A 26392-nucleotide genomic window follows, 5' to 3' on the forward strand; every position below is an offset into this window, starting at 1 on the left:
CAATTCTATATATAATTTGTGGGCAGATCTGAAAAAGCACGTGCGAACAAGGAGGTCTACAAACCTGACTCAGTTACACCAGCTCTGTCAGGAACTTGTGGGAAGCTTGTGGAAGGCTACTTCTGGTGGGAAGCTTGTGGAAGGCTACTCGAAACGTTTGACCCAAGTTAAACCATTTAAAGGCAATGCTACCAAATACTAATTGAGTGTATGTAAACTTCTGACCCACTGGGAATGTGATGAAAGAAGTTAAAGTTGAAATAAATCATTATCTCTACTATTATTCTGACATTTCACATTCTTAAAATAAAGTGGTGATCCTAACTGACCTAAGACAGGGAGTTTTTACTAGGATTAAATGTCAGGAATTGTGAAAAACTGAGTTTAAATGTAATTGGCTAAGGTGTATGTAAACATCAGACTTCAACTGTATATACTAAGACCATGTGACAGATCATGTGACACTTAGATTGCACACAGGTGGACTTTATTTAACCAATTATGTGACTTCTGAAGGTAATTGTTTGCACCAGATCTTATTTAGGGGCTTCATAGCAAAGGGGGTGAATATATGTGCACATTTATTTGTAAGAATTTTTTTGAAACAAGTTATTTTTTTCATTTCACTTCACCAATTTGAACTATTGTGTGTATGTCCATTACATGAAATCCAAATAAAATCAATTTAAATTACAGGTTGTAATGCAACAAAATAGGAAAAACGCCCAGGGAGATGAATACTTTTGCAAGGCACTGTATAGGTAAGGGTAAAGTTACTAGGCAACAGGATATATAATAAGCAGTAGTAGCAGCGTGTGATGAGTCAAAATAGGGGGTCACTGCAGATAGTCAGGTAACTATTTATTAGTCTTATGGCTCGGAGGCAGAAGCTGTTCAGTCAGGATTCTGTTGGTTCCTGAGTGGACACCACCACACTGCTCTGGCCTAGGCTGCAGCTGTCTACTATCAAATGTTGGCACCTGCCTCCTTTCCCCAAAAAATAGGTTCTTCTGAAAGATCTGCAAATCAGCATCGGCGCGTATTGAAACCCTGCTTGAAAGCAATGGAAATGCATTTGAACTGCGAAGCTAGAGCCGCGTGTCCACGTTTCCCCGTCTTTTGATATCGCGTTTGATTGTGTCTGTCCTTTCCTCGCTCTTCCAGAGATAAGCAGGAAACAGGCAGGCAGTGCGGAGTGGATTAAAAACCCTTCACAGAGCATCCCAAATGACATCCTATTCCCTATATAGTGTGCTACTTTTTACCAGGGCCCTGGTCAAATCAGGATGCCATTTGGGAAGTAACCCCGGTGTGATTAATGTTGCCCAATTCCTTGTGGAAGTCCTCTGAAAGGTCCTGGGATGTGATTCAGATGAAGGTGTTCTATACATCCATGACTAAAGAGTCACGTCAGTTAAACTTTTTAAGGTTATAGACTGATTATGGAAACATCTTATCAGCTATACATTCTTAAATTAAAGGATTACTGAGGCATCTTCAGATTCTGAAGATGCACGAACACACACGCAAACACACGCACTTGACATGCACGCACACACAGAGACGCACACACACACCAGGGTTTCCATTAGGAAAATGTGGAGCCGGACAATGTGACCTGGAATATTTTAATTTACCAGCCATTTTAGAAATTTAACTGACCCATATGTATTAGGTGCATAACCCATTAGGACATCCACCCAAATGTACAGTTTAAGTCTGAAGTTTACAAACACTTAGGTTGGAGTCATTAAAACTCACTTTTCAACCACTCCACAAATTTCTTGTTAACAAACTATAGTTTTGGCATGTCAGTTAGGACATCTACTTCGTGCATGACATTTTTCCAACAATTGTTTACAGACAGATTATTTCACTTATAATTCACTATATCACAATTCCAGTGGGTCAGAAGTTTACATACACTAAGTTGACTGTGCCTTTAAACAGCTGGGAAATTTAAAAAAATGTCATGATGTTAGAAGCTTCTGATAGGCTAATTGACATAATTTCAGTCAATTGGAGGTGTACCTGTGGATGTATTTCGAGGCCTACCTTCAAACTCAGTGCCTCTTTGCAAGACATCATGTAAAAATCAAAAGAAATCAGCCAAGACATCAGAAAAAAAATGTTGGACCTTCACAAGACTGGTTCATCCTTGGCAGCAATTTCCAAATGCCCGAAGGTACAACGTTCATCTGTACAAACAATAGTACGCAAGTATAAACACCATAGGACCACGCAGCTGTCATACCGCTCATGAAGCAGATACGTTCTGTCTCCTAGAGCTGAATGTACTTTGGTGCGAAAAGTGCAAATCAATCCCAGAACAACAGCAAAGGACCTTGTGAAGATGCTGGAGGAAACAGGTACAAAAGTATCTATATCCACAGTAAAACAAGGCCTATATCGACATAACCTGAAATGCCGCTCAGCAAGGCACAAGACACTGCTCCAAAACCCCCATAAAAAAGCCAGACTACGGTTTGCAACTGCACATGGGGACAAAGATTTTTGGAGAAATGTCCTCTGTTCTAATGAAACAAAAACAGAACTGTTTGGCCATAATGACCATTGTTATGTTTGTAGGAAAAAGGGGGAACACCATCCCAACCGTGAAGCACAGGTTTGGCAGCATCATGTTGTGGGGGTGCTTTGCTGCAAGAGGGACTGGTGCACTTCACAAAATAGATGGTATCATGAAGAGGGACAATTATGTGGATATATTGAAGCAACATCTCAAGACATCAGTCAGAAAGTTAAAGCTTGGTCGCAAATGGGTCTTCCAAATGGACAATGACCCCAAGCATACTTCCAAAGTTGTGGCAAAATGGCTTAAGGATAACAAAGTCAAGGTATTGGAGTGGCCATCACAAAGTCCTGACCTCAATCCCATATAAAATTTGTGGGTAGAACTGAAAAAGCGTGTGCGAGCAAGGAGGCCTACAAACCTGACTCAGTTACACCAGCTCTGTCAGGAGGAATGGGCCAAAATTCAGCCAACTTGTTGTGGAAGGCTACCTGAAACGTTTGACCAAATTAGACAATTTAAAGACAATGCTACCAATAACAAAATGAGTGTATGTAAACTTCTGACCCACTGGGAATGTGATGAAAGAAATAAAAGCTGAAATAAATCCCTCTCCACAATTATTCTGACATTTCACATTGTTAAAATGAAGTTGTGATCCTAACTGAATCCTAACTGAATTTTGCTAGAATTTAATGTCAGGAATTGTGAAAAACATGAGTTTAAATGTAGTTGGCTACGGTGTATGCAAACTTCCACCTTCACCTGTAGATTATGTTAATGCATCAGAACATGCAACTCATGTAATGAAGCAGACAATAAAACAATGTTCAAATAATGGCCAAAATAACTTGTGGGAAAACACCATTCTAAACAGCGCACGTGATAGCAGTTCCATATGTGACAGAGATGAAAATCTATTTCAGGAACTTACGTAGAAAGAGGGGGAATCTAAAGATGCAACAGATAGGATAGGTTGCGAATATGACTCGGATTCTGCCTTTGGCTTCTGGAAAAGGAAAGAAAATTGATAATTAAAACAAATGGAACAGGAAATTAATGGCACAGTGTTGTGTCCAATAGGGAAGTAAATGCAAATAAATAGAATTACTCCTGTCTATACACAAGCTTGTAGGTCTATGCCTATTTGGGAACCCCAGAATTTGGACAGCTTGCATGGCAATAGGCCTAGCTGATTATTTGCACCTGTCAGTGAAAAGCATCTAAAATGTGTGAAGATAGTGTCTTGAGAATAATTTAAAATTTTGAGGCAAGAAGGGCAGGGGTATGTGGCAAAGATATAGGCGAGTCTCCGCTGTCTCCCGCCAATTATTGCGCATTCATTGTTTCATTGTGTGAGTTATTTGCCCTTAGATTATTTGTTTTAATCAATTCCCCATTACATATGTCACCTGTAGTAAATGTACCGTTAATTCCCATCATTTGGTTAGATGAATTTATTACAGTCATTTATACCATTCTCATTCTCAGAGTGGAAACATTGTTTGCAGAGTTCACAACCTGCTACACTTGTGAGAAACACGTTTTGGTTTATTTCATAACTATTTATGAGATTTGTTTAAATAAAAAAAAAAATCATTGTCTTTTCTTTGGAGTGCACCACATGAGCAATGAGCATGTTTCTGGTTTATCTGGCAGCAGTCCAAACACATAAAATACACACCCTCATACACTTACCCTCGCCTTATGCCCTTGGGGGAATCCCCGTTTCCATCTTGGCTGGTGGTCCAAATGATTAGCCAAGCAAGGGAAGATTGCAACATAAGCCCTTCAGCCCTCGTTTTTAGTCGGCTTTGGGAGTGTACAGTTATGTTCACTCCGGGGCCTGAAACTCCCCATAATTCAATTCGCGGCAATCCTCTAAGAAAAGTCAGCTACTAATGCACATGACGGCACAAACAAGTCTCTAAAAAGTTAATGTTTTTGTTTGGTTGTCCTTTGGAAATTGTATAAATAAAACATTTTCCTTCTTCGGAAGTTCCAGCTAGGCAGCCTAACGTTAGTTAGCTAATTCATTTGCTAGCTATCATACAGTATGCGTTTATTAATAATTATATATTTCATATAAGTAGACATGCACTCATAATTGACTGTAGCGCATATAATGCAACCACAAGCTACCGGTGGCTGAAAACACAATCATCTCCGGATGAACGAGTGACGAATTTCTGGCCAAGGGTTGTCCATTTAAAAATCATTCCTTCCTCCCTCGCCTCTTTTTTTATTTTTTAAAATGTATTATATATTTATTTTATTCAATTTTATTAAATTGTATATGTAGCCGATGTGAAATGGCTAGCTAGTTAGCGGTGGTGCGCGCTAGTGGCGTTTCAGTCGGTGAAGGCACTTGCTCTGAGACCTTGAAGTTGTGGAGCGATGGGTAACGATGCTTTGAGGGTGTGCAGAGCGTCCCTGGTTCGCGCCCAGATTGGGGCGAGGGGATGGACGTAAAGTCTATACTGTTACATTGATGCTGTTGATGCTGTTGACCCGGATCACTGGTTGCTGCGGGAGGAGGTCAAAAGGGGGGTGTAACTGATGTGAAATGGTTAGCTAGTTAGCGGTGGGGCGAGCAAGTGGCGTTTCAATTGGTGATGTCACTTGCTCTGAGACCTTGAAGTGGTTCCCCTTGCTCTGCAAGGGCCGCGGATTTTGTGGAGCGATGGGTAACGATGCTTCAAGGGTGACTGTTGACGTGTGCAGAGCCTCCCTGGTTCGGGGCGAGGGGACGGACGTAAAGTCTATACCGTTACATATACTCGTCAGACGTCACCAGAAGTGTTCACTTAATTTGAGGGCTGAGGGGATAAGGTGTGTCTTTTAAGTGTTTGGACTGCAACCACTGTCCTAATAATGTTGAGGGAGAGCGCACGCCTGCTGCACGGAAATGTGGGAAAGTGTTTTTTTTTTTTTTTAACATTGACTGCTAATGAATGATAATATATTAATTAATTAGTTCCTCACTATTGGAAAAAGTTATTGGAAAAATCATTCCAACAATCTCCCCCTTGATAATCACCAATCCTCGATGTGAAAGAGCAATGGAAGTTATAGGCCTATTGCTGCATTGGCCTATTGGCCTATGAGTTCCATGCGCTAATTTCTTTAGTTGCCATATTACAAAGGCTGTTGATCTTGAAGTGACTTTTAACTTTTAGAATTTTATCATTTTAATTCAGAATGTTATGATTAACCACGTGACAATGCTTTTCCGAAACTAAAACGTTATTATTGAAATGGAACTGTTCCATGAAAATGCGCATAGGAAAAAAAGATACCATGCGGCAGACATATCTTTTGTAACGCATATCTAAAATGCTTTTTATTGTAACTTCTGCTCGGCATCAGACTAATTTCCACTCAAATGAGAATTCACGCACGGACATTTTATCAGCAGACAACGCTCTGACTGATGTGTAGCTACTTTTCGTTGTAGCCATCCTACTTTTCTACGGTAAAATGCAAGAGTAACTTCAAGAAAAACATTAGGAAATGTATCTGGCTACATCCTTTCTACAATAAACAGAAATATGATGTCCATGCATAGTTTTTGCAAAAATGCCTTGTTTTTTAAATTGATTGCTCATTTAGCATACTTGTGTGGCTGACAGCAAAATAGCGTTGCACATCTGTTGTTAACTGATGGAAATGAAGCTATTTTCTGCCGAATGTGTTACACGAATATATTTTCTGTTAAGGAAAACTATAGTTGCACGTCCCTGATCACTTAATTGAATAAAACCCACACTGTTGACCCCTGTCAATACACAGCTGGACTCAAACTGTTCTATCCAGTTGTGCCATTTTCAAACAAACACGTGACTGAACCACGGTAAGTTTCATAATGTAAAATAATGTTATAGGTGGATTGAAGAACGCAATCTTCTAACATATTGCACAAGTTAACTGCAGGTATTTACTTAAAAAGTAGTTACAAATATTAAAATGTATAGTAAAACTTCAAAGAAATAGTTTAGACAATATTGATGGTATTGAAAAACCAAATACCCTAGTATACTGAATATATGGTATACCGCCTGAGCCTACTGAGGTCTGATTTAGGATCATACTGTCTGTCTGATAAGGAGGCACTGTTATAGTAATGCTAGAGTTGTGACCTGTGGGTCTACAACCCACTGTTCCATTACTATAAAACCAGGGCTGCATTTATCACTCAGTGAAAATAATCAGCTCCCTTCCTCTCTCTCTCTCCCAGTGCAGAGATGTGTCCTGCTGCAGCCACACAGGCCTAATTGCTTGTCTTTTTGCTCCAAGTTCCTGTGAAATGAGGAAGGCAGCTGGGGAGAAGAGAGCCTGTGTCCTTTTGTCTCTTCCCTCAGGAAAAGGGTTTAACCCACAGCACAGAGAAACAGCCTGGCCAGATTCTCAGATGTCTCTTTTCGGAGGCTCTGCTTATAGTTATGGTGTGGGTGGGTGGGTTTTTGCAGTGTTGGCAGTTTCAGTGCTGCATTGAACGTCACAATGAATAGGCTGCTTTGTCACAGAGCATTGGAGCTCCCTCCCCATCTCTCTCCGTCTGTCTGTCTGCCTGTCTCTCCGTCTGTCTCTCCGTCTGTCTGTCTCTCGTCTGTCTGTCTCTCGTCTGTCTGTCTCTCGTCTGTCTGTCTGTCTCTGTCTGTCTGTCTGTCTGTGTCTGTCTGTCGCCCTGAGCTCCTGTCATGGTAAACAACTGACTTTTTTTTCATATTCAAGGAAAATAAGTGACTTTACGAGCAGATTATAATTTTATCAGGGATTAAAGTTTGGAGATGCCTGCTCAGCGTTTTTGACGAAACATTTGGAGGAGGAGTACAGTACTATTGACAGAGAGCCTTGTGAATGGAGTCCTGTTGCTTGGATGACTAAGTTGTGTGTGTGTATGTGAGAGAGCCTGGTTGTGCTTAAGGAGGGGATTAAGCATCTCTGGCCACTCTAAGGGATTAGGAGAGGATAGAGGTGCCTGGTCCCTAGGCCTCTCATCCACAAACACCAATTACACAGCGAGGAGCTACGACTCTAACAGCCAGATAGTTCACTCAACCGGAACTGTTACGGAATGAGGGCTGTGCTGAGACAGAAAATAGGCCATCCCAGAAGGCAAGGAAAACATGATTCATCACATTGAGTTTTTATTGTAGTTAGAGAGTCACTCCCGGTCTATTGTTTCCTCTATCTAGTCTCTCTGAGACAATTAATCACTTTGCCATAGCAACAGAAAGTTCAGTTTAATCATTCTATTATCACTAGTGACCTCTTGATTATTGAACTGGCCCCAATTTGGTTTAATTGGGAGATTATCTCATCTCATTCAAATTACTTTCCCATTCCTTTTGATTCCAAACCTGTAAAAGTCATTTTAAAACCTCTCTCAGCAAATGCAGAAGTCTGAAAACCTGCTTTCATAGTATAATATTAGACACATCCATTTTCTGTCTAACTTCTTTTTCGCACCGAGCATCCTTCCTCAAACGGTGAGTTGACCTGCTATAGCATCTTGCCAGAGTCTTAAAGAGTATGTATATATGGTTGTGGTAGAACCATATGGCTGTACAGTATATTAGCTGTGTCCATTGTGGTGTCTTGCTGTGAGGGTAAGTTGGGGAATAATGGTAACAGCACTCTAGAGCAGACATATATCAGCTTCTTAGAGGTGATTAGCATTGCGGAAGCTCTCTGTAGAGGGGAGCCTTTGATGTTAATGCTCATCATTTTTCTTTGCAGTAAGTACATGTGCAGTTTTCACCACGGCTCAGTGAAACCCTCTTCTGCTATCAGTGTGTGTGTGGGGGGGGATTGTGTTTGTGTGTGACTGTGTATGAGTCCACGTGTGTGTGAACATACACTGGAGGGGGATGTAGTGAAAGCTGATTAGGCTTCAGTCAGAGCCCATGCCTCTCAGGGTCATTATGGTAACCAGCATTAAGGATTTAAGCATTCAATGCTGTGTCAAACTGGAGCGCTGCGAGGAGAAACTAATGGTGTCTATTCTAGGCTAGCGCCATCACTGTAGAGTGTCTGCAGATTTGTGTTTTTTTCCCTTCAATTAAGACCTAGACAACCAGGTGAGGGGAGTTCTTTACTAATTAGTGACCTTAATTCATCAGTCAAGTTCGGCCCTCCATGGAATGAGATTGACATGTGCCGTAGAGGGAGGGAAAGAGAGCGGGAGAGGGAGGGAGGGAGAGATGGCGGAAAGGGAACAGAGATATATAAGGAGGGAATTAGATGGAGAGAGACAGAGAAAGAGAAAGTGGGAACAAGTGAGAGAGAGAGGCAGAGAAAGCGAGAGTGTAGTGTGATGTCAGTGTGGTTAAGTCTCTGCAGTCAGCCAACAATGGGATCATGTAGCAGCTGTATTGTTTACTTGGAACAGGAATCGGTCTCAGAAGCCCTATTTGTTTACTCCAACAATGCCTGTGTGTGTGTTGTGTTGCCTGTGTGTTGTCTACCCAGCGCGACCCTGGGTAATATAGGCTGCTCACTCATATTCACCGGGGATGGGCTATGCTTAACTTAATGGCAAGTCATCAACCTGTCAGTCCGTCTGGTGCACAAAGTAAATTATTAGGGTGAAGTCGAAGACTTCTGCTGTGGGACAGACAGATATTTGTTCTGACCATCAACTTTGTCTGTTTATACGCCTATGTGTTGAGCCTGTTGAATAGACACGCTAATCAGATAGTAGCCCTTAGAAATATTGAAATGATGAAAGCAGAGACAACCACATGTATGTACAGTATGTTACAGTAACCCTTTGCTGATCACTCTAACGTCACCTCCTCTCTGTGTTGTGTTCAGGAAAGACCAGCACCTGCTGTCCAGTGTGAACTGCTGGTACCTGGTACTGAACCAGACCAGGAGGGAAAGCAGGGACCACGCCACCCTCAACGACATCTACACCAACAATGTCATCGTCCGCCTCGCCCAAATCAGCGAGGACGTCATCCGCCTCTTCAAGAAGGTCTGTCTGTCTGTCATCCTTCTGTCCGTATGCCTGTCTCTCTCTGTTTACTCCTCTCCTTATCACCTGTGCTCATGTGTTCAGAGTTGAAGATACAAATGAGCACTATCTTTTATCGTTTGTTTGCTGAACAGTAATGGGCATAATGTCAATTATCCTTACTCTAAGATCCTAATCATATACAAATAACACCAGATCTCATTGCTCTTTTGCTTAAGGTTACGACCACATTCAAAACAGTTTTGACCTGAGCCTTTGAAATGAGTGAAAGAAACCAATTTTCCTCTATCCTTTCCATATTCCATCTTTAGTATACCGATTTGATGGTTGAGACTGTAAGCAGTGATGTTTTTTGAGGAGCTACATTATCAGCTGACCCGTATTCCAGCACATTGGATTGGTATACCTCTGTCGGGCATAAATAAGTTCCATGTGGCCTGTGGAGTAGTAGTGCAGCAGTAGGGTTAAGATAGAGCAGGGCAGGGTACCCCCTGGCCCCCTAACCACCCATGGGCCCCTGCTGGTGTGAGCAGCATCTGGCCTTGTGTCAGCACATAGCAGAGATGACTGAGGTCTAACCCAAACACCAGACCCCTGTTTACACCTGGCAGGCTTTCCTAGAGGTGAGACCCAACCCGTGCTGCCAGCCTCCATTCACACACTACTGAGAGAGTGTGTGTGTGTGTGTGTGTGTGTGTGTGTGTGTGTCAGCAGGAATGTGAATGGGGGAAACAAGCAACACATGCTTTAGGGAGCACCAGTCAGGGCTGAAAACAGAACAACACAGCCTCCTGTTAGTCAGTACAGTTCCCTCAAGTAGCTTTTCCTCTGGCTGGTAATATGAATGGAGCTACACGTCCTTGCTGGCAGGCCTCGCGGTGACAATGGATAACATGTCAAAGAAATATGCTGCCTAGCTTTGTAGCTGTCAAGTAAATGAATGGAGGAGAGAGCTGAATAGGCTACAAGTCGATCACGCTGCCCCGATGATGAAAGAAAGACCCGGTGTTGCCCAAGATTTCTGATATCCAGATAGTCATAAATGAATACTCCATAAATAGGGCATGAGTTATTCCTGACCATGTCATCTAACCTTTGACCTGACCACGGAAAAACTCTGTGCCTTTTCTAGACAGGATCTGTTCTGGGAAAAATACACAGGTCTACGCTGGGCAACACGGACTTTCAACTCCCTCCAAAGATTTTCTATGGGTTTGAGATCTGGAGACTGGCTAGGCCACTCCAGGACCTTGAAATGCTTCTTACGAAGCCACTCCTTCGTTGCCCGGGCGGTGTGTTTGGGATCATTGTCATGCTGAAAGACCCAGCCACGTTTCATCTTCAATGCCGTTGCTGATGGAAAGAGGTTTTCACTCAAAATCTCACGATACATGGCCCCATTCATTCTTTCCATTACACGGATCAGTCGTCCTGGTCCCTTTGCAGAAAAACAGCCCCAAAGCATGATGTTTCCACCCCCATGCTTCACAGTAGGTATGGTGTTCTTTGGATGCAACTCAGCATTCGTTGTCCTCCAAACACGACGAGTTGAGTTTTTATTTTGTTTTGGTTTCATCTGACGATATGACATTCTCCCAATCTTCTTCTGGATCATCCAAATGCTCGCTAGCAAACTTCAGACGGGCCTGGACATGTACTGGCTTAAGCAGGGGGACACGTCTGGCACTGCAGGATTTGAGTCCCTGGCGGCGTAGTGTGTTACTGATGGTAGGCTTTGTTACTTTGGTCCCAGCTCTCTGCAGGTCATTCACTAGGTCCCCCCGTGGGGTTCAGGGATTTTTGCTCACTTGTGATCATTTTGACCCCATGGGGTCATGAGATCTTGCGTGGAGCCCCAGATCGAGGGAGATTATCAGTGGTCTTGTATGTCTTCCATTTCCTAATAATTGCTCCCACAGTTGATTTCTTCAAACCAAGCGGCTTACCTATTGCAGATTCAGTCTTCCCAGCCTGGTTCAGGTCTACAATTTTGTTTCTGGTGTCCTTTGACAGCTCTTTGGTCTTGGCCATAGTCGAGTTTGGAGTGTGACTGTTTGAGGTTGTGGACAGGTGTCTTTTATACTGATAACAAGTTCAAACAGGTGCCATTAATACAGGTAACGAGTGGAGGACAGAGGAGCCTCTTAAAGAAGAAGTTACAGGTCTGTGAGAGCCAGAAATCTTGCTTGTTTGTAGGTGACCAAATACTTATTTTCCACCATAATTTGCAAATAAATTCATTAAAATTCCTACAATGTGATTTTCTGGATTTTTTTCTCTCATTTTGTCTGTCATAGTTGAAGTGTACCTATGATGAAAATTATAGGCCTCTCTCATCTTTTTAAGTGGGAGAACTTGCACAATTGGTGGCTGACTAAATACTTTTTTGCCCCACTGTATATGGATATCCCAAAACAGTGGCAAACTGCTGCTAAATTGTTGCCACCGCTGCAAGAAATATGATGTAATTGAAAAAATATATATATTTCTGCTGAGACATACTTTTATAGTCGTTGACTCAATGATTGAAAGTCTATGGGAACATCTAGCATGTCCCCCCGCTACACTTGTCACCACTGTTGAAAAAAAGTGCTAGGGGAAACACTGTGATTTTCTAGGTCAGTACTTCCCAACCAGGGGTACTAGGACACTTGGGGGTACTTGACCTATCCACAGGGGGTTCTTAAGAAGACATATGAGACCATAGACCTACTTGTAAAATGGGGGTACTTCAGGGGTACTCCGGCAGAGCAATTGGTGGTACAGTAACAGTTGGTGGTACAGTAACAGAAAATATTTGGGAACCACTGGTCTAGGGTGCCTGTCTGGTATGGTAATGTCTGGTTTCTCACATCCGTGGGAACATTATCAAGGTCTCACAATCTGTTTAACAAAGAAGTAATTGACGCATGTACAGGTAATTAGGTACAATTTTCAGGTGGTTATTAGTGTTTAAAGTACTCCTGTCAAGCCATGGCTCAGTCGAGAACTGCAAGATCTCAGTGGGGTGCACAGTTCAAAATTTGGTCAAGAAAAATAGAACAAACCATTTCAATCAGGCTCCACTGTGTTCATTTTTCCTCTATTTTTAGAGAGATAAGAGAGAATTTCATGAATGTATTATTTTTGTCTCGACAGCCAGAGCAGTTTTAGGCAAGCGCTATCTGACTTGACACATCCATATTCTTACTTGTCCACTCTCTGCTCTGCTCCCTCAGTGCCTCTGCAGTACATTCTCACTCTGCAGTATGTCTGACATCAGAGCCACCCATGCATACAAATGCCATTCACCAGCTGTCAGGAGTCTTTCACATATTTCTCACAAAAAGAGCTTCCCACTTATCATGTTCAGGCCAAGGCACTTTCATATCTGATTTAACATGACATATTTCCTGTCCTCCTTGGGAGTTTTGATGATGAAGGTAAAATAAAATAACAATTTGACTCTCTTTCTCTCTGGCTCGCTATCTTTGCTCAGTATAGTATAAAGGGCGGACCACAGAGGGACGCACAAACATTGTCCAATCAAAGAAAGCTCATAGAATTCCCTCTCAGCTGGCCCCTCCTCCTGTTGCTATGAGCCCCTCTCTACATGATTGATTGCACATTCCAATTTTGACTCATCAGCCTGCGTATGTTAGGGCTTGGTTTTGATGGTTAGAACTTCTACCTGGTTGGCATAAGATGTGCGGTCAAGTATGAGATGGGTGTGTGTCTGCCTTCAGGCAAGCTTACTTGCATCTACCTGTATCTCTCTCTTTCTCTGTGTTCGTGTGCGCGCATGTTTAGAGATTAGCCCTGGTACTTGGCTCTGTGCTGTAGAGTCAGAGTGTAGCAGTGCTGCTGGCTCTATCGATCCCACTGTTTTACCCTCCATATGATTTATGTCCAGGGAGGGCCACCATAGCAGGCAGAACCATAAATCCTAGCAGACATGGATGTATAGGGACCATATATCAGATTCAGTATACCTAGAGCTAGGGCCTGGAACATTATGGCGTCTTAGACAGCGGAGGCTTTGGGCACACTGTGGGAGTGTGAAACGTCCTTTATGTGTGTGTGGGTAGTATTAAAGATACACTTTAACAATGAAATAGAGTTTGAGATTAAACACTCAAGGTATGTGCTCTAGAAAAAAACTTTTCTGAAAAGGTTAGTCAGAGTCGTACTTCTGTGAAGTAATTAAAGGCGTTATATCCTTTGTGCCTACTTGATTTTCTGCGAAAACACAGTAATGTGTGATGTGGGTGGATTCACATGCCCCTGTAGCCTCAATCTAAGAACAGTTTGTTTTCTGTGGCATGTACCGCCGTGCTAGCAATTACGTTCTCTCACTGAGCTCCCACAATGCCAGGTGTGTTCCCCACACTCGTCATCACTAGATAGGTTGTGTGGGATGGGTGTAAATGCTGCAGTATTTCTGTCCTCTGTGAAACACATTACTTATAGTCCTCCTCCATCTTGAAGGCTGATAGGAAAACTGAATGTCACTGACAAGTCAAGCTTCCATCAGTTACGGCTTCTTTCTCAAGGCTCCTTTTGAAAAACAACACTGTACATGACATGACAAAATGACAATCTGGATATTGGTTGACAACAGGAAAAAGATGAAACGGCTGATTGTGCCTTTTCTCAGCTTGAGTCATTACTGATGTTATCTACTTAATAAATCAAATCAAATTGTATTAGTAACATGCGGAGAATACAACAGGTTACAGTAAAATGCTTACTGACGAGGCCCTAACCAACAATGCAGTTGGATAAGAATAAGAATAAGAATAAGAAATAAAAGTAACAAGCAATTAAAGCGCTGCAGTTAAATAACAATAGCGAAACTATATACAGGGGGGTACCGGTACAGAGTCAATGTGCAGGGGCACCGGTTAGTTGAGGTAGTATGTAGGTAGAGTTATTAAAGTGACTATGCATAGATGATAACAACAAAGAGTAGCAGCGGTTTAAAAGAGGGGGAGGGGGGGGGGGAGGGGGCGGGGGAAATGCAAATAGTCTGGGTGGCCATTTGAATAGATGTTCAGGAGTCTTATGGCTTGGGGAAAGAAGCTGTTTAGAAACCTCTTGGGCCTAGAATTGGCGCTCCGGTCCTGCTTGCCGTGCGGTAGCAGAGAGAACAGTCTATGACTAGGGTGGCTGGAGTCTTAGGGCCTTCCTCTGACACCGCCTGGTATAGAGGTCCTGGATGGCAGGAAGCTTGGCCCCAGTGATGTACTGGGCCGTTCGCACTACCCTCTGTAGTGCCTTGCGGTCGGAGGCCGAGCAGTTACCATACCAGGCAGTGATGCAACCAGTCACGATGCTGTTGATGGTGCAGCTGTAGAACCTTTTGAGAATCTGAGGACCCATGCCAATTATTTTCAGTCTCCTGAGGGGGAATAGGTTTGCTTGGACCATGTTAGTTTGTTGGTGATGAGAATGGGGACGTGCTCGGTCCTCTTTTTCCTGTAGTCCACAATCATCTCCTTTTGTCCTGGTCACATTGAGGGAGAGGTTGTTGTCCTGGCACCACACGGCCAAGTCTCTGACCACCTCCCTATAGGATGTCTCGTTGTTGTCGGTGATCAAGCCTACCACTGTTGTGTCATCGGGCAAACTTAATGATGGTGTTGGAGTCGTGCCTAGCCGTGCAGTCATGAGTGAACAGGGAGTATAGGAGGGGACTGAGCATGCACCCGAAGGGCTCCTGTGTTGAGGATCAGCGTAGCAGATGTGTTGTTACCTACCCTTACCACCTGGATGCGGCCTGTCAGAAAGTCCAGGATTCAGTTGCAGAGGGAGGTGTTTAGTCCCAGGATCCTTAGCTTATTGATGAGCTTTGAGGGCACTGTGGTGTTGAACACTGAGCTGTAGTCAATGATTTGCATTCTCACGTAGGTGTTCCTTTTGTCCAGGTGGGAAAGGGCAGTGTGGGGTGCAATAGAGATTGCATCTTCTGTGGATCTGTTGAGGCGGTATGCAAATTGGAGTGGATCTAGGGTTTCTGGGATAATGGTGTTGATGTGAGCCATGACCAGCCTTTCAAAGCACTTTGTGGCTACAGATGTGAGTGCTACGGGTCAGTAGTCATTTAGGCAGGTTACCTTAGTGTTCTTGGGCACAGGCACTATTGTGGTCTGCTTAAAACATGTTGGTATTACATACTCAGACAGGGAGAGGTTGAAAATGTCAGTGAAGACACTTGCCCGTTGGTCTGCCAATGCTCGGAGTACACATCCTGGTAATCCATCTTGCCCTGCGGCCTTGAGAGTGTTGACCTGTTTAAAGGTCTTACTGACATCGGCTGCGGAAGAGCTGGTACTCTCATGCATGTTTCGATGTTATTTGCCTCGAAGCGAGGCTTCCGGGTTCCAGGTTAGAGTCCCACTCCTTGAAAGCGGCAGCTCCTAGCCTTTAGTTCAGTGTGGATGTTGCCTGTAATTTTTAATTTTTTAATTTTTATTTATCCGTTATTTTACCAGGTAAGTTGACTGAGAACACGTTCTCATTTGCAGCAACGACCTGGGGAATAGTTACAGGGGAGAGGAGGGGGATGAAGGAGTCAATTGTAAACTGGGGATTATTAGGTGACCGTGATGGTTTGATGGCCAGATTGGGAATTTAGCTTTAATAATCCATGGCTTCTGGTTGGGGTATGTACATATGGTCACTGTAGGGACGACGTCATCAATGCGCTTATTGATGAAGCCAATGAGTGATGTGGGTTACTCCTCAATGCCATCGGCGGAATCCCGGAACATATTGCAGTCTGTACTAGCAAAACAGTCCTGTAGCTTAGCATCTGCTTCATCTAGATATGTTTTATTGATCTAGTCACTGGTGCTTCCTTCTTTAATGTTTGCTTGTAAGCAGGAATCGGGATGGAATTATGGTCAGATTTGCCAAATGGAGGGCAAGAGAGAGCTTTATGTGCATCTCTGTGTGTGGAGTAAAGGTGGCCGAGAGTTTTTTTTCCCTCTTGTAGCACATTTAACATGCTGATAGAAATTCGGTAAAACGGATTTAAGTTTCCCTGCATTAACGTCCCTGGCTTCTAGGAGCGCCACCTCTGGGTAGCGTTTTCTTGTTTGTTTATGGCGGAATACAGCTCATTCAATGCTGTCTTAGTGCCGACCTCTGACTGAGGTGGTATGTAAACAGCTACGAAAAATACAGAAAAAAAATCTCTAGGTAGATTTTGTGGTCTACAGCTTATCATGAGATACTCTACATCGGCCTCCCGGGTGGCGCAGTGGTTAAGGGCGCTGTACTGCAGCGCCAGCTGTGCCATCAGAGTCCCTGGGTTCGCGCCCAGGCTCTGTCGTAACCGGCCGCGTCCGTGGGGCGACGCACAATTGGCCTAGCGTCGTCCGGGTTAGGGAGGGTTTGGTCGGTAGGGATGTCCTTGTCTCATCGCGCACTCCTGTGGCGGGCCGGGCGCAGTGCACGCTAACCAAGGTTGCCGGGTGCACGGTGTAGCCTCCGACACATTGGTGCGGCTGGCTTCCGGGTTGGATGCGCGCTGTGTTAAGAAGCAGTGCGGCTGGTTGGGTTGTGTATCGGAGGACGCATGACATTCAACCTTCGTCTCTCCCGAGCCCGTACGGGAGTTGTAGCGATGGGACAAGATAGTAGCTACTACAACAATTGGATACCATGAAATTGGGGAGAAAAAGGGGTAAAAATAAAAATAAAAAATACTCTACATCAGGTGAACGATAGCTTGAGACTTCCTTAGATATCGTGCACCAGCTGTTATTTGCAAAAATACATAGTCCGCCGCTGTTTTATCCTGCCGGCACAGCGGATAACCAGCCAGCTGTATGTTGATAGTGTCGTCGTTCAGCCACGACTCCGTGAAGCATAAGATATTACAGTTTTGAAAGTCATCTATTTAATTCTCCAAAGATTGCACGTTTGCTAGCAGAATGGAAGGAGTAGGGGGTTTATTTGATCGCCTATGAATTCTCCGAAGGCAGCCCGCCCTCTGGGCCCTTTTTCTCTGCCTCCTCTTCACGGAAATCATGGGGATCTGGGCCTGTTCCCGAGAAATCAGTATATCATTCGTGTCGGGCTCATCAGACTCGTTAAAGGAAAAAAAGGATTCTGCCAGTCCGTGGTGAGTAAGAGACGGTAGTGGCAACATTATGTACAAAATAAGTTTTAAAATTGTCACAAACAATGCAAATAAACGAACAAAAAAACACAATCGGTTGGGGACATGTAGAAGGTCAGCCTTCTTCCCTTCTGCCATTTTACAAAGACATCCATTAACTGCATGAGTGTGTTTCACCACATCATATACGCCAGTAATGTGGTAACACTATAAATGCTGATGTTGATGGTTCAGCCGTTTTTAGAGGGTGTTGTCCCAATGCTTTCAGTGCAGATCACAGGTGGCAGGTCAGAAAGAGAGGGATGTGACATTTACCCACCAAGCACCACAACTAAACAGCAGCTTTAACAGTCAGCAGCACATCATCTGTAGCTAAACATAGCCCATGTGTAATAATCACAGGAAACGGCAGCGTGAGGTGGAATATGAAACCACACATACTCCAGCCCTCTTCAGACATAGAGGGAGAGAGGCCAGATGGGAAGTTCATTCACTAGTCTAGGGGTTGATTGTGTTCCACTGGCTGGTCTGGCTGGCAGTCTCTCTTTTAGAGTAATGTATGTCTCTGTCCATCCATCACATGTACAGTGCCTTTTTCCACATTTTGTTACGTTACAGCCTTATTCTGAAATGTATTAAATATTTTTTTCTACACACAATGCCCCATAATGACAAATCAAAAACAGGTTTTTAGAGATTTTTGCTAATTTATTAAAAACTAAAAATTGAAATTTTACATTAAACATAAGTAGTCAGACACTTTACTCAGTACTATGTTGAAGCACCTTTGGCAGCCATTACAGCCTCTAGTCTTCTTGAGTATAGTGCTACAAGCTTGGCACACCTGTATTTAAAGAGTTTCTCCCATTCTTCTCTGCAGATCCTCTCAAGCTCTGTCAGGTTGGATGGGGAGCGTTGCTGCACAGCTATTTTCAGGTCTCTCCAGAGATGTTTGATCGGGTTCAAGTCCGGGATCTGGCTGCGTCACTCAAGGACATTGAGAGACTTGTCCCGAAGCCACTCCTGCATTGTCTTGGCTGTGTGCTTAGGGTTCTTGTCCTGTTGGAAGGTGAACCTTCGCCCTAGTCGGAGGTCCTGAGCGCTCTGGAGCCGTTTTTCTTATCAAGGATCTCTACTGTACTTTGCTCCATTCATCTTTGCCTCGATCCTGACTAGTCTCCCCGCCCCTGCCGCTGAAAAACATCCCCAGAGCATTCTGCCACCACCATGCTTCACCGTAGGGATGGTACCAGGTTTCCTCCAAACGTAATGCTTGGCATTCAGGCCAAAGAGTTCAATCTTGGTTTCGTCAGACCAGAGAACCCTGTTTATCATGGTCTGAGGGTCTTTAGGTGCCTTCTGGCAAACACCAAGTGGGCTGTCATGTACTTTTTACTGAGGAGTGGTTTTCGTCTGGCCACTCTACCTTAAAGGCCCTGATTGGTGGAATACTGCAGAGATGGTTGTCCTTCTGGTAGGTTTTCCCATCTCCACAGAGGAACTCTAGAGCTCTATCAGAGTGACCATCGGGTTCTTGGTTACCTCCTTGACTAAGGCCCTTCTCAGCCAATTGCTCAGTTTAGCCGGGATGGCCAGCTCTAGGAAGAGTCTTGGTGTTTCCAAACTAATCCATTTAAGAATGACGGAAATCACTGTGTTCTTGGGGACCTTCAATGCTGCAGAAATATTTTGGGTACCCTTTCCCAGATCTGTGCCTGGCTCAGAGCTCTACGGACAATTCCTTCGACCTCATGGCTTGGATTTTGCTTTGACATGCCATGTCAACTGTAGGACCTTATATAGACAAGTGTGTACCTTTCCAAATCATGTCCAATCTATTGAATTTACCACTGGTGGGCTCCAATCAAGTTGTAGAAACATCTCAAGGATAATCAATGGAAACAGGATGCACCTGAGCTCAATTTCGAGTCTCATAGCAAAGGGTCTGAATACTTATGTAAATAAGGTATTTCTTTATATATATATATATATATATATATACTGTATATATAAATTTGCTACAAATTCTAAAAACCTGTTTTCGCTTCGTCATTAAGGGGTATTGTGTGAAGATTGATGAGTTTTATTTTATTTAATCCATTTAGATTATATGTAACAACATTTGGAAAAAATCAAGGGGTCTGAAAACTTTCAGAAGGCTCTGTATGTTTAAGGTGTTAGTCGCTGTACTGTATGTACACTTTCTTAAACTGCTGTTAAGATTTAAACCAATCCAGACAGGGTCTCATCACCACCAAACACACTGAAAAACATTGCCTGTCAGTTTGTTGTTACAGGATATTCATCACTATTTTGACTATTTGTTGATGCACTTTATCCACCTGGATTGATTGATGTGCATTGGCCCTAACTGCTTTCCAACCCATTGATTTTCAGAGCAAGGACATTGGGATTCAGATGCACGAGGAGCTGGTAAAAGTGACCAACGAACTCTACACTGTGAGTACAACAAAACCCATCTTCTTTTCCCCTGTCAGAATCGATTCCTTCTCTCCTCTTGTTGCATCCCTACATCCAGACACAGCCAGTATCAAGGCCTCTACTGAGGGCAATGTGATGAGTCTAGCGTTCCTCTTTCTCTCGCTCTCTCTCTCCCTTCTCTCTTCTTTTTTATCTCCCCCTCTCTCTCTTTCTCTCTCCAAACTGCAGTGTGATTCTCAGATGTAGAGGATGATATGGAGGAGGAGGTGGGTGATTGTTATGATGATGGAATGAAACGTTGCATTTCTTTCCAAGTGGGCCAGTTGCAGGCTGCAGCTCAAATCACTTCCACATTGCAATATTGTTCTGGTGCCAGTGGCTGGGCCCACAGTAACAGGAAGGCAAAACACCCCTCGCTCAACCAACGGGTCTACTGTATCTATGTGTCCGTCAGGGCTTCTCTCTATGCCTTTATTAACTCTTCTGTAAACTTTCCTTTGTGACCAGGGAGAAATCAAGGGCACACTGTGACACTGTGCTTCTGCCCCCCTGTCGCGTTGTGAAGCTCATACTGAAGGAGACACTGTGCCTATGTCTGGAGAAGTTCAGCTGTCCTCTTGCTCCCCCAAGAAGAGCAGACTTCGATGACTTATTCATCTGATGTCATGAGTGACAGGCTACCAAAGGACAGGGCTGGCACAGATGCCATCTCTCTCTGATTGGACCATCTGTCCACCGTGACACAGTAAAAAGGGGTTATAGAGAGTTAGAATAGAGGTTATAACTCCTTTTAAAGGTGAAGAGAAAGATCATCAACCACGATCAGGGCCAAAGGACCAAAGACAGACCTCTTTATACCATTTACCAAGTGAAGCCTTAACCAAAATATAGGACTGCATAATAATGATACAGTAAATGCTGTTTTTTTATACCAAGTCACTTAAGTATCTGTCTAAATGTGGTATGTTACATTTGACAAACTCATGTATTCTCTCCACTGAATCAAATCTCCACGTTCAATCACTGCCTCTAGTCTATGCTAACTGACCCACTCTCACCCTGCACATTTCCTAACCCCCCTGTACACATTAAAGGCAAGAATATTAGAGCTCACGGCTCCATCAGCAGCACCTCTATCTTCCCTCGAGTCTGCCAGGCTTTCCCCACCAGGTTTATGAATGAGACAGAGATTGTTTTTCCTCTTAAGCGGCTGGTGTCCTAAACCCTACCCTGTGCGGTGTACGGCCCAGGGGGCTCGCTCCAGCAGCAGTGTGCATTTCAAGGTCACAGCCAGAGGAGTCCAAATGCATCAGGATGCAGACAAGAAAACAGATCATTACTCTGCTCCTCTCCCTGCTCTTCAACAGCTAGGGCCAGCCATGGCTTGGTTAAACATGTGGGCCGCTATCAGATTGAATGGCCATGATCAGGTTTTATGATTGTTCCTCTCTTCTTCAAGCCCCATTTGACTCCTGTGGGGCCCCATTTCATTTTTGCCCCATCTCAAAAATCAAACTAATCAGAATCAGAAACCCACAGATGTGACATTTTCTCGAAATACTGATGATAATGATGATTGTGGTTTTGGCTGTCGTTATATTTATTCATTGTATAAAATGGCAGTTAAAAAACATGGGAACAGTCGAAGCTTTTAGCTCATTGGTAATCAGATGACAGAGCTTATGGACTGCAAACAGCAATGCATTTTGCCAGAGGTAGAATTGCAGAAATCCCTTGTGAATCCCTTTAAAATCAAATCATATCAAATGTTATTGGTCACATACACATGGTTAGCAGATGTTATTGCGAGTGTAGCAAAATGCTTATGCGTCTAGATCCGACATTGCAGCAGTATCTAACAGGTAATATCTAACAATTCCACAACAAAACCTAATACTCATAATCTTGTAAAGGAATGGGATAAGAATATATAAGTATAAAATATATGGATGAGCAGTGACAGAGCGGCTAAGATGCAATAGATAGTAAAGAATAGATAGTGGTGGATACTGAAGTGTCTATACATATGAAATTAGTAATGCGAGATATGTAAATTCTTAAAGTGGCATTATTAAAGTAACTAGTATTCCATTTATTAAAGTGGCCAATGATATCAAGTCTGTAGGTAGGCAGTCGCCTCTCTGTGCTAGTAGAGTCTGTTTAACAATCTGATGGCCTTGAGATAGAAGCTGTTTTTCAATCTCTCTGTCCCAACTTTGATGCACCTGTACTGACCTCGCCTTCTGGATGGAAGCAGGGTGAACAGGTAGTGGCTCGGGTGGTTGTTGTCCTTGATGATCTTTTTTGCCTTCCTGTGACATCGGGTGCTGTAGGTGTCCTGGAGGGCAGGTTGTTTGCCCCCAGTGATGCGTTGTGCTGACCTCACCACCCTCTGGAGAGCCCTGCGGTTGTGGGTGGCGCAGTTTCTGTACCAGGTGGTGATACAGCCCGACAGGATGCTCTCAATTGTGCACCTGTAAAAGTTAGTCAGGGTTTTCAGTGAAAAGCTACATTTTTTCAGCCTCCTGAAGTGAAGAGGCGCTGTTGCGCCTTCATCAACACACTTTCTGTGTGCCTGGACCATTTCAGTGTGTCAGTGATGTGTACGCCGAGGAACTTAAAACTCCACTGCTCTCCCGTCAATGTGGATAGGGGGGTGCTCCCTTTGCTGTTTCCTGAAGTCCATGATCATCTCTTTTGTTTTGCTGACATTGAGTGAGAGGTTATTTTCCTGACACCACACTCCGAGGGCCCTCACCTCCTCCTTGTAGGCCGTCTCGTCGTTGTTGGCAATCAAGCCTACCACTGTACTGTTGTCTGCAAACTTGATGATTGAGATGGAGGCGTGCATGACCACGCAGTCGTGGGTGAACACGGTGTACAGGAAGGGGCTGAGAATACGCTTGTGGGGCCCCAGTGTTGCGGATCAGTGGAGTGGTGATGTTTTTTCCTACCTTCACCACCTGGGGGCGGCCCGTCAAAAAGTCCAGGACCCAGTTGCACAGTGCGGGGTCGAGCCCAAGGGTCTCAAGCTTAATGATGAGTTTGGAGGGTACTATGGTGTTGAATACTAAGCTGTAGTCAATGAACAGCATTCTTACATAAGTATTCCTCTTGTCCAGATGGGATAAGGGCAGTGAACAGTGTGATGGCGATTGCGTCGTCTGTGGACCTATTTGGGCGGTAAGCAAATTGGAGTGGGTCTAGGGTGTCAAATTGGGTGGAGGTTATTTGATCCTTGACTAGTCTCTCAAAGCACTTCACGATGAAAGAAGTGAGTGCTACGGGGCGATAGTCATACCTTAGCTTTCTTGGGAAAAGGAACAATGGTGGCCATCTTGAAGCATGTGGAGACAGCAGACTGGGATAGGGATTGATTGAATATGTCACATTCACTAACACAGGGTCTAGAGATTTAAGAGGGTTTGGCTGAAGCCATTGTTCAAACATTATTTTAAGTATCTGCTGCTGGTGCTACTGAGACAGCTATTGATTTGAGGGCATGAGCCTTGATGCCTGTGGCTTGAATTATATGTAGTGAATCTGAAATGAGAAATGAGAGCAAAAAACAGCAATTTCTTCATTGGATCACATAGTCAATTATTCACCTGGCAGCTCTGATCCATTTAAACAACATACATATTTTTGTAAACGTTTTTTTGAATTAACCAGACAGTACAAGTCCTGCTGCAGTTTTCTTGGTTCATTTGTTATTAAACTCTGCCACACTAGAGGCTGATTGTTTAATGAATGCAGCAGCACGCCGCCCTGGTAGTAAGTTTGTTACAATACATTATGAAAATGATGGAGATGTTCTGCTCTCTTTCCACCCTGGGTCTGAGATGGGCAGTACAGTCTGATACAGACCGTCCCAGTGCAGTGACTTACAACAGGTCTGGTTTTTCCATCTCTCTCCAGTTTCATTCCGGGGTGCTCCTCTGACTGTCATGGTAATTGTGTTAGCCATAATGGCCATGTTTATTGTAACAGGTCTCTTGAGAAAACACGTTCATATTTTTCCAATTGACAAACTATAGGAAACCAATTTGGTTTTAATACACAGGCTTATAGAACACAGAATCAAATATCAGAGTGGCATATAATTAAATGTAACCTTCATTTAACTAGGAAAGTCCGTTAAGAACAAATTCTTATTTACAATGACGGCCTACCCCGGCCAAACCCGAACGACGCTGGGCCAATTGTGCGCCGCCTTATGGGACTCCCAATCACGGCCGGATGTGATGCAGCCTGGATTCGAACCAGGGACTGCAGTGATGCCTCTTGCACTGAGATCAATACTGCAACCACGGTTCACTTTAAGTGGAAGTCACGTCTGTCTGTATTTCCACAATTAAATATGTTAATTGTAGCTTTCATCAGTGCAGAAACAGAACAGCCTCAGGCTATTGTTTGAGTGAAGACAGTAACCACATACACACACCTCCCAGAAGGTAGACCCTGCCTCAACTCAATGTTCCTGCAAATTACATTCTGTCTTTAGCTGTTGGTCTTTTAGTTGTGCTGCTCGAAGCTGCCTGGAAACCCTGTTTTCTTTTCACGCTGTTGGAGAAATGGGTTGCCAGCCTTGGGAGATGCGCACTGCTAGCCCTAGTTTCCCCAAACACTGAAGTGACTTCTTTCTACTGTGTACTCTGTCATATACCAGAATAAACAAGAGTTTGTTTTTGCTTTGCGTTTTTTTCTTTGAAGTGTTTGCCTTTCAGATCTTTGTGAGTTTTTTTTTTTGCTCTCCTAAGACTTGTAGCGCCTTGTGCAGTAGAGCTCTGTTGATGAAAGCGTTGACTGGCTGGATGATAAAAATAAGCTGTTCTTCTGACTAAGAAACCTTACTATCATACAGTAGCAGTCAACTGGAAATAGTAGAGATTCTGTGTGTGTGTGTGAGTTGACATAAACCCAACCCATTAACCCGGTGATGTTCTTATAACCTTCTTTTTCCAGATTAAAGGGAGTCATACCATCCGGTCAGATGATACTATACAAAGTGAGCATTAACTACAGGAAGAGAACAAGCTAGCTTTAATGTTAGGCTCTCTGTCTGTCTAACATCGAGTTATAATACTGGATCTCGCTGCCGAGTTACACGCACAGGAAGCATTTTAAGACGCTGCACACATCTGTGCTGTACTTTACAAGGCTGCTGAATGAGCTGCTAAGACCTCCTGAGGCCAGACCACATAACAGTGAGCCTAACCCTCAGACAGACCGAGTGGGTCTAACCCTCACAGACAGACAGACAGACAGACAGACAGACAGACAGACCAGACCAGACCAGACCAGACCAGACCAGACCAGACCAGACCAGACCAGACCAGACCAGACCAGACCAGAACAGAACAGAACAGAACAGAACAGAACAGAACAGAACAGAACAGAACAGAACAGAACAGAACAGAACAGTGAGAGGGCTGCTTTGCATGCTTGACACCTTATAGATGATGCTGCAGCGGATAGTAGCCATCTTACAGGCTCCTGACCAAGTCTGCTATGTTGTGATTTTTTTATGCTATAATTTCCTTTGACTGGAAACAGCTTCTGGACATCAGAACAGCCATTACTAACCTTGATTTGGATGAAAATATCTACTTCAACGAGTCAGCAGCTCTGGACGTTCTACTTACTCCGGACCAGGCCCTAATCCCCGGGACTCGAAAAAGGAGGCGGTGGAGAAAGAGAAGCAGGCGAGTCATCATCCTGACGAGATTATGTCGACGAGCAAATAGACGACCATTGCACTCAGTTCTATTGGCGAACATGCAGTCACTGGAGAACAAACTGGATGAGCTCTGTTCGAGACTATCCTATTAACGGGACCTGGAACACTGTAATATTCAATGTTTCTCAGAGTCGTGGCTGAACGAGAACATAGATAATATACATCTCGCTGGTTTTTCTATGTATAATCAAGACTGTATGGCAGACTCGGGTAAGATGAAGGGGGGAGGGGTGTATCTCTTTGTTAACAAAAGCTGGTGTGCGACCTCTAATGTTAAGGAAGTCTCAAGTTACCTTATGATAAGCTGCATACCATACTATTTACCAATAGTTTTCATCTATATTTTTTGTAGCTGTCTATTTACCATCATAACTCGATGAAGGCATCTAGACCGCACTCAATTAGTTGTATAGGGCCATAAACAAACAAGAAAATGCACAGCCAGAGGCATGGTTTCTCGTCGCCGGTGTCTTTATTGCAGGGAACCTGAAATCTGTTTTACCTCATTTTTACCAGCATGTCACCTGTGCAACTAGAGGCGACACAACTTTAAATCACATGTACAAGGCCCCTTCTTTCCCTCCTTTTGAC

The 26392-nt window shown here is 43.7% G+C and overlaps 1 protein-coding gene across 3 annotated transcripts in view; it reads left to right on the plus strand.

The window, feature by feature from the left end:
* srgap3 (SLIT-ROBO Rho GTPase activating protein 3) overlaps positions 1 to 26392 on the plus strand; it is a 117933-nt gene that overhangs the window by 42951 nt on the left and 48590 nt on the right. For all 3 annotated transcript variants that reach the window (XM_036950354.1, XM_036950353.1, XM_021569197.2), the window contains 2 exons: positions 9350 to 9512; positions 20017 to 20079. In XM_036950354.1, the coding sequence (XP_036806249.1) occupies positions 9350 to 9512; positions 20017 to 20079 (226 nt within the window). The remainder of the gene's footprint in view (positions 1 to 9349; positions 9513 to 20016; positions 20080 to 26392) is intronic.

Source organism: Oncorhynchus mykiss, chromosome 17, assembly GCF_013265735.2.
Source record: "Oncorhynchus mykiss isolate Arlee chromosome 17, USDA_OmykA_1.1, whole genome shotgun sequence".
Lineage (NCBI taxonomy): Eukaryota > Metazoa > Chordata > Actinopteri > Salmoniformes > Salmonidae > Oncorhynchus > Oncorhynchus mykiss.